The sequence below is a fragment of the Haliotis cracherodii genome, unplaced genomic scaffold (genome assembly GCF_022045235.1).
Source record: "Haliotis cracherodii isolate W230 unplaced genomic scaffold, xgHalCrac1.p SCAF_2, whole genome shotgun sequence".
Taxonomy (NCBI): Eukaryota; Metazoa; Mollusca; class Gastropoda; order Lepetellida; family Haliotidae; genus Haliotis; species Haliotis cracherodii.
In genome coordinates this window covers 64,748,195-64,762,340 of record NW_027266275.1, presented here as the reverse complement: position 1 = coordinate 64,762,340, position 14,146 = coordinate 64,748,195, and the positions used below count along the sequence as shown (strand labels likewise).

The window sequence follows — 14,146 nt, the reverse complement described above, 5'->3', positions numbered from 1 at the left end:
AGATTGAGTTTTGCAACATATGTCGCGGAAGTGTGTCGCAGCTGGATTCCTGAGTCTTGAATCAGAATCAATGGGGTGTAAAAGGCAAAATAGCAGTGAAAATTATGTGAATGGCAAAATGAAAAACAATCATGACACTTGGTTTTCCCGAAAAGAGTAACTTTCCTGCCCTACACGTGTGATGTCATCATTCATCATGAATGATGATTGAAAGGTGATTGTAAAGATGTCTCAAAAAAGATACTAAGGTAAATTGATAGATTGCTGTAAACTGTCACTGTCAGACCCGACACGGATCGAGTCGATAATACGATAGTTTGGATCTGCATCTGTATGTATTCGTGCTTTGGAATTCCTCTGGAATTCCTCAGGAATGTGAAAGTAGTCAGGAATGTGAAAGCAGTCAGTAGTCAGTAGGAATGTGAAAGTAGTCACGTGAATCTCGTGAAAAACGTTTGAACGTCAAACCGTGTGACCGATCCCTCGTACAATGGAAAAGCCGAATATCCTTCAGGAAATATTGTAGATTGAGTATGAGAATATGGCTACAATGCCGAGTTTCTATATTACTTGAATATCTTATAGCATGTTTGTGACTGGTGATACGCCTAGCTATCATAACCAACTATATCAATCTCCTTGTACATAGGCAATGGATTCATGGGAATTATTAATAGTCAAAAACATCGTCGTAACATTTTCAGCTATTTCGCGAATGGAATCGAAAGTTATCAGTGATATATCGATATCATTGCATTGCATTGCATGTGTGTGTTTCTGTCCACGTAAATTCGTCAGATCCAATTATCCAAATCACTGGTCTTGCAAGACATGCTCCCCAAAAACAGGATTAATTTGAAATGATAAAACTACCCCAGACAGAAAATATACGAACGATGTGATGTGTTATTACACAGACTTATAACTCATAATGAAAGAACCTGTAACAGGTATGTCACACATTGTTAGGGAGGTCAGAAGGCAGTTGTTTTTGTGACATTTATTTTTCATATATATAATATGAATACAGATTGCAGGAATATATATTTTTATTTCATATGATACAAGCAGTTCCTTCAACAAAGTACAGAAGATCCATAATTACTCCAAACAGAATCAGATTCTCCTTCATTAAATCTGTTGCATTCCATGCATTCCACGGCCTAACACGATGTGTCGGAGCAGATGATGTAGGTAGTTATGAATAGTATTATTTCGTATGATACAAGCAGTTCATTTAATATAGTACAGATACTGGTATTAGGAAATACAAAACTACTCCAACAGAATCAGATTCTCTTTTATTCAACCTGTTCATGCATTCCGAGAACGTGCTGAGTTTCAAAAGTGGCAAACGCCATAGCCATTGAATGTCGATTTCAATCAGATCAACTTTGTCCTGGGCTGGAAGCAGGACCTAGTACGAGTTGTCGGAGTAGACGGTGTAGGGGCGAGTCTTTCTACTGTAACTGGCCATGGTTTCCTCAGCCATGCTGGCTCTGGTCTCAGCATCCTCCAACTCCTGTTTCACCTTCCGATATTTGTTCATGTTGGTGGTCGCCATCTCTTCCTGTACAAAAGAAGCGCAGGTTTTATTATGTATGAATAACTACCAATAAGCACATATCAATAATCATTATGTTGTATCCATAACAATAACATTGCACACGCGGTAGTCATACTTACAGCATCTGCCACCTGGGACTTGTACAGCTTCATCTGGCCGCTCTGCTTGTCTATGATGTCCTGCAGTTTGTCAATGGTCTTCTTGTCTTCATCAACCTTGTAGGTCATCTCCTTCGCACGACGTTCGTATTGACGGCAGTTCTTGACACACTCACCGTGGCGCATCTGTTCCTTCTCAAGCTCATCCTCGAGATCTCTTACCTGGGGAAGAAGGAACACATGTTATAAATAGAGATTATTAGCTGAGTGTGTTTTTGTATCGTAAATGTCACGTATGTTGAATACAAATCGTATAATGCGATCGTAATACATATTTCTTTTGTTTCTTATATATGAAATTTAGGATACGGAAACACACGAGGTAACGATCTGTTTACCATGTAATGTCAATCTTAAAATATTCAAAGTTTAAGACGATACTTTCATCTTCTAAAGTAAAGTTCTCTGCAACTGTTTTCAAAGGTGTTAGGGGCGACATAGGGATCAGATCAATATCTAGGCCTTACAAATCGTAATTTAATCTCCATGGCCTCATCTGCATAATTACACGACTGTGATCACATTAATTATCGGATTGGATTATTGCATTGGTAACACTATCTATTATATGATAAATAGAAGAGTGTCATCGAAATATCAATTTTAGAAGAGTTTGTTTGTTTGTTTGTTGTTTAACGCCGCACTCAGCAATATTCCAGGTATATGACGGCGTTTTTTTAGAAGAGAGAAAGTGACAAGCATGAACATGTTTTTCCCGTAATTCTAGTCACAATGATGCACAATTTACGTTACTAAATATCATATTAAAATAACAGTATACGAATACTAAATTCAATGTAATAACGTTATAGATGTGTTATTTATCAAATGGATAGAAACAAACAAATATCGCCAAACAAGTATTTCCTTAAGTTCATGGAATATACACTTTCATGCTATATAGTTTATGCAAAAACGTACCATTTTGGCTTTTGTCATCTCAAACGAACTGGCCTTTGCAATGGCGGTGGACAGATTGTGTTCAGCTTCGTTAAGTTTGATCTGGATTCGGCGTCTGAAGATCAAGCATCAATATTCATGTATTAAAAATTGTTGTCCTAACTCAACTTAACAAACAATTATTGCACAGCGATCTCGCACAAAAGCTCATCTTTCCATGACCCTTCAAATAAATGATGCAGCGTTCTATTTCCGTACCTGGACTCCTCAAGCTCTTCGACCCTGACAGTGCCTTCGGTCTCATACTTGGATCTCCATTGAAGCATCTCCTGGTTTGACTTGGACAGCTGACGCTGTAGAGCTGCCCGGGCCTCCTGCTCCTCCGTAAGCTGTTCCCTTAGACTGACCATGTCAGTGTTCATGTTCCTCATCTCAGTCTGGAGTCGTTGACGCATCTGAGAAGACAAAAGTAAGATATAAGCTGTGTCAAATGTTTCACATGCCAACAGGATAGAAGCAGAATAAGAACTGAATTTAGACTATAATTAATAAGACTAAATGATATTGGCGTTCTTTCTGTTACATGCACATCTGATATGTTATACATACTCTTTGTTCATCATCTGATGAGCGTCTTATCTCTTCTACTTGGACACACAGGGAAGACTTCTCCTTGCTCAGCTTTCCAATTCTTGTTTCAGTCTCCTCCAATTGACGGGTTAGGTCAGCGGCCTCAGCCATGAACTTGTTCTTCTCCGTCTGCAGTTCGCTGATCTGGTGAGTTGCCTCTTCCACCTGGGTATTCAGCTCAGTCATTTGGTTTTGCATCTGCTTGGACATCACGCCAGAACATCCCTGTAACGAAACATTCAAGTTCATTCAATAAAGATTGATGACATCGAGATATATATATATATATATATATATATATATATATATATATATATATATATATATATATATATATATATATATATATATTAGTATATGAAGGGTCTCATTGGGATTATAACCCGTTATATATTTATGTCATTCTGTTACATGTGCAGTATGTTTTCATTGTTCTACTAAGCAGTGATTTGTGACCTACCTTGTTTTTCTTGGCATGTTCCAGCTCATCTTGAAGTTCATCAGTGTCAGCCTTTAATTGGCTCTTTTCCTTCTCCAATCTGCAAAAAAAAAATCACAATGGATTTTGAAGTAAGTATGGCCATTAAATGTAAATATAAATGAAGCAAATATCATTTCTGAATGAAGATACAGGTATTTCGATTCTCCATTCTATTCTATTCTATTCTATTCTATTCTATTCTATTCTATTCTATTCTATTCTATTCTATTCTATTCTATTCTATTCTATTCTCCATGTATTGCTCACCTTTGTTTGACTTTCTGAAGCTGTTCCATCTGATCATTCATCTCAGTCATGGCGTCCTTCTGCTTTTTACGGAAGTTGGCAGCCTGCGCCTCATGCTGGGAAGATGCTTCCTCCATGTCGTTCTTCAGCTTTTGTATCTCCATGTCACGCTTCTTGATTACGTCCGACTATTGAAACGTATTAAACAGTTTGTAATGCCAATCATAACATCCTCCATGTTGATCTGACATTCAAAGGTAAAATATGTTGTGTGCTTCTAAAGAATCGTTTTCAAGAACTTAAAATCTCAAATACTGAACTCTTTACTTTCACCTACATTTGAAATAGTCGTTGTAGTAATATATTTCGTTGACACCAAATACTGAATTCAGCCCACCTGTGAAGTAATTGTGGAGTTGGCTTCTTCAAGGCCCTGTGTGATGTTGTCTAGATCATTGGCAAACTGTGTTCTCTGCTTCTCCACCTAAAAGGGAAAATTACATGACTATGGCGGAATGGTTCTCTACGATATTACATGTAATCTTGTGTGGTAATTATGGATTTTATATGCACGTTCATTTTCTCGACACTGGAAAATTAAACAATGTTTTACCTTTGATCGTGTCTGTCTCTCAGATTCAAGTTGTTCCTGACACTCATCAAGGTTATTCTGTAAAAGAAATCGTTGATATAAATAATTTTATATACGTTTGTACTTTATTTTCGCTTTCTTTTATTCTTAGTTGAATTGGCCTTTTTTTAAAAAGTAGTTCCATGGATTACAAGATTTTCTTTTGACCGATTGGTCCTTTTAATACATACCACCTTTCAAATAAATTTCAGACATGATAACGAGGACATCTAAGCTATGAATCAGGGTTACCTGGAAATCCTTTATCTTCTTTTGTTGTTGGTTACCATGTGTCTCAGACTCCTCCAGCAGAGACGTGAGCCCAGTGATCTCCTTCTCCTTCCTGGAAACAGACATGCATGGTTGATATTACATGTTCACAAGTCGAATATCAGTGAGGACATGTGATAACAAGTTATTGTACGTTACAGGAGAAAAAGAATTGGCTGTCATCTGCATGCGAATACTGTTAAAAGACATTAACATATTAAAGTTCAGTGTAGTGATTTGTTTTCTAGTAGTGCTCACTTCTTTATAGTTTCCTCTGCATCTGTCTTCATGCTATTCAGTTCTTCACAGTTGTTCTGGGAGACCTTCAAGTCCTGTTCAAGCTTCTTCTTAGTCTTTTCTACATCCCCACGCACCTTCTTCTCATGTTCAAGCATGTCTTCAAGCTGTAAAATATTTACATCTCTGAAATAGAGGCTGAAAATGACATCGAATATTTTTTAAACTATAAAAGAGATGTATATAGATATCATAAACATGAAAAAGTTATATTGGCCAAAGTTACGGCTCTGAAAACTGTCCTACCTCTACAATAACACCCTCTAGCTTCTGCCTTAATTTGTTGAGATTTGCACATTTGCCCTGTTCTGTCTCCAGATCTGACTTGGTCTTAGTAAGTTGATCTTCAACGTCCTTCTTCCCCTTTGTGAGCTTTGTAACAGTTTCACCCAACTGTGCAGTTTCATCAGTCAGAGCTCTTATTTGCGAATCCTTAGCTTTGATGTCATGTTGACTCTGAATAGAAAAAAACACCAGGATTTTAATTCCTGCCAATTACATAAATGCAATATTTTGAAATAGACTTGATGTTGTATACAGCAAAACAGAAGCAGCGTCATTCAACATTTACCTTTGACACTGCACCCTCAAGGGATTCTACATTTGTCTTGAGGTCACAGATTTCAGTGTCCATCTGTTTTTGCTTTTCACTTAGCATTGCATTGTTAGATTCTTCTTCTGCTAGGCGATCATTGATCTCCTTAATTTGGACATCAGTTTCTTCCTTTTGCTTCAGAAGTTGCTCAATCCTCTCTTCACAATCATCGATGGTATCCTGTTGGGTTTGAACCTGTAGGAACAAGTTGTTCTTGGCCTCTGTTAATGTCACGCTCTGTTCCTCAAGCTCCTTGCACCTCTGTGTCACCTTCTCAAGTTCACCCTTTGTTTTACCAAGTGCTTCCTCCTTCTGTTTCATCTCGTCCTCAGCAGCAGCAACGCTGAGGAGAGGCTTAACCTTGGTGTAGAATCCCCACCAACACCAGTTCCTCATGGCAAGCCACTTACGGATGTTCTTCTGGATCAGTTCCAGGGAAACTCTGGGAACAATATGTGAACGTAGTGTTGAGAAAAGAAATAAAAAAATATTCGGCATTAAATATTAATGAAACCTGTTTTACCTGCAAATACATTACTGTACTTTGAATTCTACATTGAGCAATTGGAAACATTTTTATATGTCTTTTGTTCCTCGTTTCTTTCTGTGATTATGTTCAGGCCAGATCTGCAGTGACAAAACATACCTCTTGTCATGAAGATTCTTGAGATATTTCCTCATCAGGTATCCACGAATGTGAGCTTGGAACAGAGCAACAATCACCGACAAACGTTCGTCACGGATTTCTTCCAAGTAACCAAGAACTCCAGACTTGAAGAACACTTTAGTGTTGCCAAGACGGTATTCATCCTGACCCATCTCCAGGGCTTCTAGAATCTTGCCAGACACTACCTTTCCCTCAACAAATCCTTCAGGGATGGCATTTGGGGCCAAGATTGAATACCTGAAAACAAAACCAGTTCTCTATATCAAATATCTTTATTTCATCGCTATATCAGTAGATGTTGTTCATTGTCGGCATCATGGGATATAAGAGAATAAGCAACATATGAATTTAACCTTATACCTACCTCTGTTTGAACTCTGAGTAGATTATCCTACTAGGGAAGCCCTTTCTGCAGATACGGATTCCCTCAAGTACACCATTACATTGCAGTTGGTGAAGCACAAGACTGGCGTCAATCAGACCTGAATACATGTGATATTGATATTAGAGCTGTCAAAATCAACAAGGTGACGATTTTAATAATATTCAATTATAGTATATTAAACTTTTTGTCATCTTCGTGTAGCACGAGACCAGTGTCAATCAGACCACGAACCATATATTTCAGTATCAAATACTGGTTTGATTGCAGTGAGATTTCAAAATAATACGAGATCTATTGTCCATTCATGTTCCATACCTGGTGTCTTGGTCTCGTTGGGAATGATACAACGCACAAAATGAGGATGTGTAGAGTACAGATTCTTCATCAGTTTGTTCAGTGATTCCTGGCGAATAAACGTCATTATCAGTTTTAGAACCCTTGCAAGATCTAGTATTACTTTTGGTACAGATTCGAAAAACAAAGGAACCAGTCCTGAAACCAGTTCAATACTCAAACGTATTAGATACATGTGGTGGTGCAAATGTAAACGTTAGCATAGTTATCTATAATTTAATAACATATTATTGTATAAATCATTCATTTTGTTCATGCATTAAAAACAGTTCAATTATTATACCCTGTGAGTAGCAGATATGGTCTGGAAGGCAGAGCTCTTCTTTTTCTTCTTACCACCGCTGGCATCAGCAGCTTCTGTATAGTGAAAAGGTGATATGCAGTCATTCAAGACCTTAGAACACAATACAACGAACATAACCCTGATCCTGAAAATGACTCAATGTAATTATGTAATGTAATATACAGCTATATTAAATATCCGAGTTACTTGAGTTACAATTGACATCATTTCATGTAAATTGCTTCAGTGATATGAAGAAACAATCATCAAAAAGAGCTGCGCAGTGTTTCGTGTAAACAAAACTCCTGCCGGTGGAGACAAATAGCAACTGTACAAGTGGCTCTTTAGACTGTTTCAAAAGAACACAATACTAAAGAACATAACCCTGACACTGAAATTTACATGTAATGAAATTAATATAATGTATTATTATATTATATATCAGAGTTTATTGTTCGACAATTGACACGACGTCATTTAAGCAACTGCAGTGATTTTGATAATCAATCTGCAACAAGAAGAGACGGCTGTGTTCGTGTAAACAAACCTCCTGCAGGTGGAGAGAAAAGCAACTGTACAAGTGGCTCTTTAGACTGTTTCAGAAGATCCACAATAGTCTCGTTGACAGGGTCCTTGTTCTTCTCCAGCCAACCACCGATATTGTAGGGAACTGTTCCGGCGTAATGCTTCAGGGCAAAGTCACCATGTTGGCCACCCTTCATGGATTTACTGGGCTTGAGGAAGTTGGGAGATTTGCCCATGTGGTTCTGAGTCAGTTTGTCCTTGAAGGTCTTGTCAGATGCTTTGGGGAACATACACTCTTCTTCTAAGATTGACAGGATACCAAGAGGCTAAAATACAGTAAAATCATGATGGAAAACTCAACAAGATCAACAGCAAGGATTAGGGTGTAATGAATGGAGCCTTTAATAATGCTGTAAGTATGATGCAAAACGACATTATAGACAAGAAACATTGATTCAAATACGTATTTTTCTATAATGATTAAATGCAATACTAACCTTTTCAATAAGTTCAATGCATGCTTGCAAGTCCATTCCAAAGTCAATGAACTCCCACTCAATGCCTTCTTTTTTATATTCTTCCTGCTCCAACACAAACATGTGGTGGTTGAAGAACTGCTGTAGGCGCTCATTGGTGTAGTTGATACACAACTGTTCAAAACTGTTGAACTGGAAACAAAGTTACAAATGCAGATAAAACGAACTAAAATTCAGTATATCGGCAAAATATATTTCACATGAACTGTATCTGGTCTGTGTGTTATATCCTAACTTATTTATAGTAACAACTGACTGTCGTAACGCATTACTGGTAGTATGTTTAGGTATAGATAATGACATGAGTTATTTACAATATTAGCATATTATATTTCATGGACTTAAATTCCTAATCAATTACTAGTTTACCTACACTTATTGATATAAGTAACATTTATCCTCACATCAAAGATTTCGAAGCCAGCAATATCCAGCACACCAATGAAGAACTGCCTGGGTTTCTTGGTGTCCAGGGAGTGGTTGACTCTCTTGACCAGCCAGTTGAACACACGATCATACAGGGACTTGGACAGGGCACCGATAGAATAGAGAACCTGATCCTTGGTTCGACCTTGGGTGACGTAATCCATGGCCACTTTGATCTTGGGTTTACACAAAGCCTTCAGGAAGTCACCACAGTTGACACCCAATAGGAAGGAAACCTTCTCAGCCTCAGCAGTTCCATCAGGCTCAGCCTGTTCACCCTTCTGCTTGAACTGCATCTCGCCCATGTGGAGGATAGAGCCAGTGCACTTGTAAGCGCTAGTTTTCTCCTCCGGAGTGAATCCCAGGACATCAAAGGCAGCCTATAACCGGAATAAAGATGTTTATTGATACAATATAGGTGGAAAGTAGACATTGAAACAATAATAAACTATATATATTTACTTCTTATGTAAAACCACAAAAACAATTTACATCTGTCATCTTCATCTCCTCAACATCGTCGATGCCGTTGACAGTGAGTACTCCTTGATTGATGAAGGAGAACAAACCAGCATCGGGATTGGCCACGATCGTCTCTGAAATCAGAAGTGCTTTTATAGTACACGCAATCAAAGCAAAATGTTTTACAGATGTCATGTACTATATATAATATATAATATATAGTGTTATGTATAATGTCATTAAAACTAGTAAATACTTTTCAGCATCATTGTTAAAACGGTAAAATGTATTAATAAGACCAGACAAAGACAGATGCTTTGAAGTTTAATCCAGATATCAGATGTTTTCATTTATGCCCAGCGAATATGGTTTGATAATGCATATTATTTGATGATCATGTAAATACTACGAAAGTGTTTTCCGTGTTTTACCTGCAACTGATGGTATCGCTCCAGACAACATCTGGTAGAAGATGTGGTAGTTCCTCTCAACAGATTGCTGGTAGGTGACACGAGATTTCTCCAACAAATCTATGTTATAATATGCAACAATATTTCATATGCTTAACTATATATTTCCAAACGATCATAATTACTGAAATATAATTGATGTGTGACGACTTTACTTATCTTTCAAAACACCACTGATTATGACGGGATTTTTTAAACAAATCTGTCATAACACAAGGTAATATTTGACTTTTGCTAACCTTGGTTATTAATAAATCCAGCATGACGAGATTGTCTAACGTGAACATCAACTAAAGACGTCTATGTGATATTGCGTGATCCAGATGAAAGATTACTTACATGTTTCAATGTCGGCGCCAGCAATTTTTCCGGAAGAGGCGAAGTGAATTCGAACAAATTTTCCCTGAATAAATAAATTAATACCATTTACCGGAATATGAATGCTATTATTGGAAAGCCACAATTATGTACACTATGAACAACATTTATTCAGCACGACATACAGTAATATGAAGAATATTGGTACGATACAATAGATTGAATATTGTAATTTCTATATTGATGAGTTATGAAACCTATCGAAAACAAATGTAGACTTACGAATCTTGAGGAGTTGTTGTTACGTGACGTCTTGGCGTTACCGTATGCTTCAAGGACAGGGTTAGCCTGCACAATCTGATCCTCAAGGGAACCCTGCAACAAAAGCATAGTTGTGAACTCATGTAATTATCTATGGTAATGGCAAACAATTGATATAACGTTTTGTGAAATGGATGATTACTGCATCTACATTCATTCACCTTCTTTTCCTCTTGCTCCACTTCTCCCTTGGAGGCAGCTGCGACAAAAGCGAAGTAGGCTATGACCTTCTTGGTGTTCTCAGTCTTTCCGGCTCCAGATTCACCACTGTATGAAATAACACATTGTAGTTATGTGTTTCAAATGTAATCTACAATTTGCTGTGTGCTATTACATCAGTCTGATACTTAATGGACACGATGCCAAAACAGGAGCATTTAAACTTCAAAGGATATCAAATTAGTACTGGTATGTCAAATGATGATAAACTACTACAAAACTGTGTTATACAGGTGGCACCTTGTGTGATCATTTCAAATATACAAGGATTTATTCGTGTAGATCTCAGTGAATTTGTCTGTCCTATTTATTTAGAAACTGCCTGGGGCAATTGGAGTACATACGTACATAAGAACAACATATACAACATTTATATGACGTCAGTGATAGGCATACTTACGTAATCAACATAGACTGGTTTTCACGATCTGAAAAAAAATCAAAATATCGTATATGGGATAAATATCACAGTATTGTATTTAATATCCCATTGATAAAATCATCGTCAACGGCTACATTGTATGTACCTATGTTGTAGCCTGTGTTAATAATTCATCTTTTTAGAGCAAGAGCTAAGTTCTCATTGAACATGTGTCATCAAAAGTCTCCCCAAGATGTGAACAGTGAATACCTTGCACCATGAACTGGTAGGCGTTGTCAGAGACGGAGAACAAGTGAGGGGGCATCTCGGTCTTCCTCTTGCCTCTGTACTTGGCCACGATGGACGGAGTGTAGATGGGGAGACGACGGTAGGGGTTGATGGCGATACAGAACAGGCCAGAATAGGTCTGTAACAATGCGGTTAAAATTAGTGTGATTCTTGTATAGGTAGTTAGATTGTTCGATTTTCATTGTTCATAAAATCATATTTTTCAATTCAATTCAAATCAACGTGATCAATGTTATTTTCCACATATATTTTTATTTTAGGTTATGTAGATATTATTGAAACTGCATTTCATCATATTTCGATATGTATTTAATTGATGGCGATATATGTAATAATATTAGGTAGTGCTTTCCATTAGTTTTGTTTTCACCTTCATCTATCACATTAAGGATTACTCACATAGATCAACCCAGAAGTGTATCGGGCTCTCAAGTTGTACAGAACGCTGGCCTCGTTGAGGAAGGTCATGTTGGCGATGTCCTCGATCTTTTCGTACTTTGGAGGGTTCATCGACTGGATGTCGTCCTTCTTAAACGTCTTCGTCTGAAAGAAGGGATTTCATTTTCATGACATCTCATGCAGGTCCTTTAAAGTCTATACATTTTCAAATTGAAATAAAGTTTCTATTTCTACTTGAAATTACAATCTGTAATATTATATAATAACTCCGGATAATCGCACCTGTTTGGAATCAACAATGAGGACTGTGACGTCATCTCCTGCTGTGCTCTGTATTTCAGCAGCAATGAAACCCTGCTCTGCATCGGGCGCCCAGCAAGACTTTTTGGCATCAAAGTTTTTATTCTGCTCTTTCAACAGCTTCTTGCGGTCCACAGCAAGATACTGCATCTCAGGGTCGGCAGGGTCGTATGAAGCCATGTTGACGTGAGACGAGATGTGTCGAAATCAAGAAAGATTGCAGTCGATCAGCTCTGTAGACGAACAAATAATCATGATAAAATATTATACACTTATTTTAGATTGACATCAGAAAAGAAATGCATTTAGTCATGAGCGTTTATAAGCACATATATGCACTTTTGAAACGCCAATATCTAAAACATGAAACGCCTAACTTATAATTCTATAATTCTATACTTCTGTCATGGAGGTCACATTAATTCTACCGAGTCACAATATATTTAATAGCTTATTACACCGACAACAGAGTTTCTTAAGAAACATATCCAATACTTACAACGATAGCTGCCCTGTTCTCCCCATACATTCTATGGCTTATATATACCCGGAATTTGGTTCATGTATGATGTAAGCTTGCTTTACGATTGGTCAAGTTCCACTGCCAGACTTATGACATCACATCTTACCGATTACGGTACCGTGCTGACACCGGCATTGATTTACACATCGTGACGCTGGCTGATGTAACAGCGAGGTTTTCTAAGTGGTATCAATTGCCTATAATATATATCGAATACATTTCTTATTGTCAGCAGGGTTATTAGTTTGTGTCTTATTTTAAATATCATACATCATGTATATGTCCATGATATGCTTTTATTAAACATTTTCTTGTTTTGAATATATATATATTCATGTATTGAACTGTATTCAGCTGCATTGTCTATTTTGGAATAGATGGTGCAATAAATTATATTATCAGAAAGAGACAACTAAATTTACTTATGTATGTCGCCTTATTTTATATATCAAAATGTTCTCCTAATTTATTGTGCTTTTGAAGATTAGTAGTTATACATTTTCATAAATGTATGATACATACATAAATATATTTACGATACAAGGAACATAAGGTTTTCACGTGAGGTAAAGTATAAATATAGCTTTTAACATAACTCCACATGGGACTAGACCAAATCGGTTGTCTAATGGCCTGGTAAGTGCCACCCGTCGTGTTTGTACTGCTGTATCCAGACATCTGTACATGTGGAAAACCAACTCCAGTATCACAAGATATGTTGTCGATAGTCAAAGCTCACAATATGGAAGGTGGATCGTTAAAATGTCGCACCGTTGATGAGGCAGTGGGTGATCAACTTAAAAGTATATGAATGTTCAGACCATAACTGATAACGTGAGCTCTAGGTAAATATACATTGTCACTGCAAGAGAATAGCCAGTCCAGATTATCTGCCGAAACAGATTAAAATTTGGTGTAACGGGCAAAATAGCTGTGAAATTATATAAATGGACTACTGAAAACCAGTGACGACACCAGGTGTTCTCAAAAATGGTAAGCATGCCCTGCCCTACAGATAGCACCCGCCATTCGCACAATTAAGAGGACACAAGTAATGTCACGGCGCGCGTCGTTTCGCCGAATTCTAACGTAAACTCTTACAGTATCTTAAGGTATAGTACTGATCTCAGTTCTGATGTGTAACGTGTTATGTGTCAAATTTCTGATTTCTGAAGTCCCCCTATGGTGGAGAGAGAGCGAGAGTGGGGCTGGGGAGACAGAGGGAGACGTACTGTTCTGTCATGGCGTTTGATGTCATATCTGAAAATGGCATGCGTAATTTCAGTGTTTCAGTGTCAGAAATGTTCTTGGTAAGAGAAAATATCAATGTTAGCATGAAAAGGATAGCGATTGAGGGTGAATACTTTATGTCAAAAATTGTAAACACTATCTAATATCTACACAGTAGAGTGAGAGAGGCACACAGAGAGGCAGAGAGAGAGAGGGAGAGAAACACAAAGTGAATGTTTTTCGTGAAGATGATTCTGGTTCTGTACTCCTCGGTAAACCAGTG

The 14,146-nt window shown here is 37.5% G+C and overlaps 1 protein-coding gene across 1 annotated transcript; it reads right to left on the bottom strand.

The window, feature by feature from the left end:
* Positions 1–1,417: 1,417 nt before the first annotated feature.
* LOC139469422 (myosin heavy chain, striated muscle-like) lies at positions 1,418–12,290 on the bottom strand. Its single transcript, XM_071251587.1, has 29 exons — positions 12,093–12,290; positions 11,811–11,954; positions 11,373–11,529; positions 11,142–11,169; positions 10,684–10,789; positions 10,484–10,576; positions 10,223–10,286; positions 9,845–9,943; positions 9,444–9,547; positions 8,930–9,331; positions 8,487–8,657; positions 8,012–8,315; positions 7,465–7,538; positions 7,143–7,230; positions 6,807–6,924; positions 6,422–6,679; positions 5,752–6,217; positions 5,427–5,636; positions 5,142–5,287; positions 4,866–4,956; positions 4,596–4,652; positions 4,380–4,466; positions 4,004–4,170; positions 3,716–3,794; positions 3,235–3,480; positions 2,884–3,080; positions 2,647–2,740; positions 1,687–1,887; positions 1,418–1,570 (listed from the first exon to the last, which is right to left on the bottom strand). Exons 1-29 carry the CDS (start codon positions 12,288–12,290, stop codon positions 1,418–1,420), a joined length of 4,602 nt encoding a protein of 1,533 aa, XP_071107688.1.
* Positions 12,291–14,146: the final 1,856 nt, after the last annotated feature.

Excerpts from the sequence above, each read along its gene's own strand:
- LOC139469422 (XM_071251587.1), bottom strand. The coding sequence starts at position 12,290 with ATGGCTTCATACGACCCTGCCGACCCTGAGATGCAGTATCTTGCTGTG. Across the intron at positions 6,680-6,806 it reads TACTCAGAGTTCAAACAGAG|GTATTCAATCTTGGCCCCAA; the intron begins GTAGGTATAAGG and ends TTTTGTTTTCAG. Across the intron at positions 3,081-3,234 it reads CATCAGATGATGAACAAAGA|ATGCGTCAACGACTCCAGAC; the intron begins GTATGTATAACA and ends TTGTCTTCTCAG.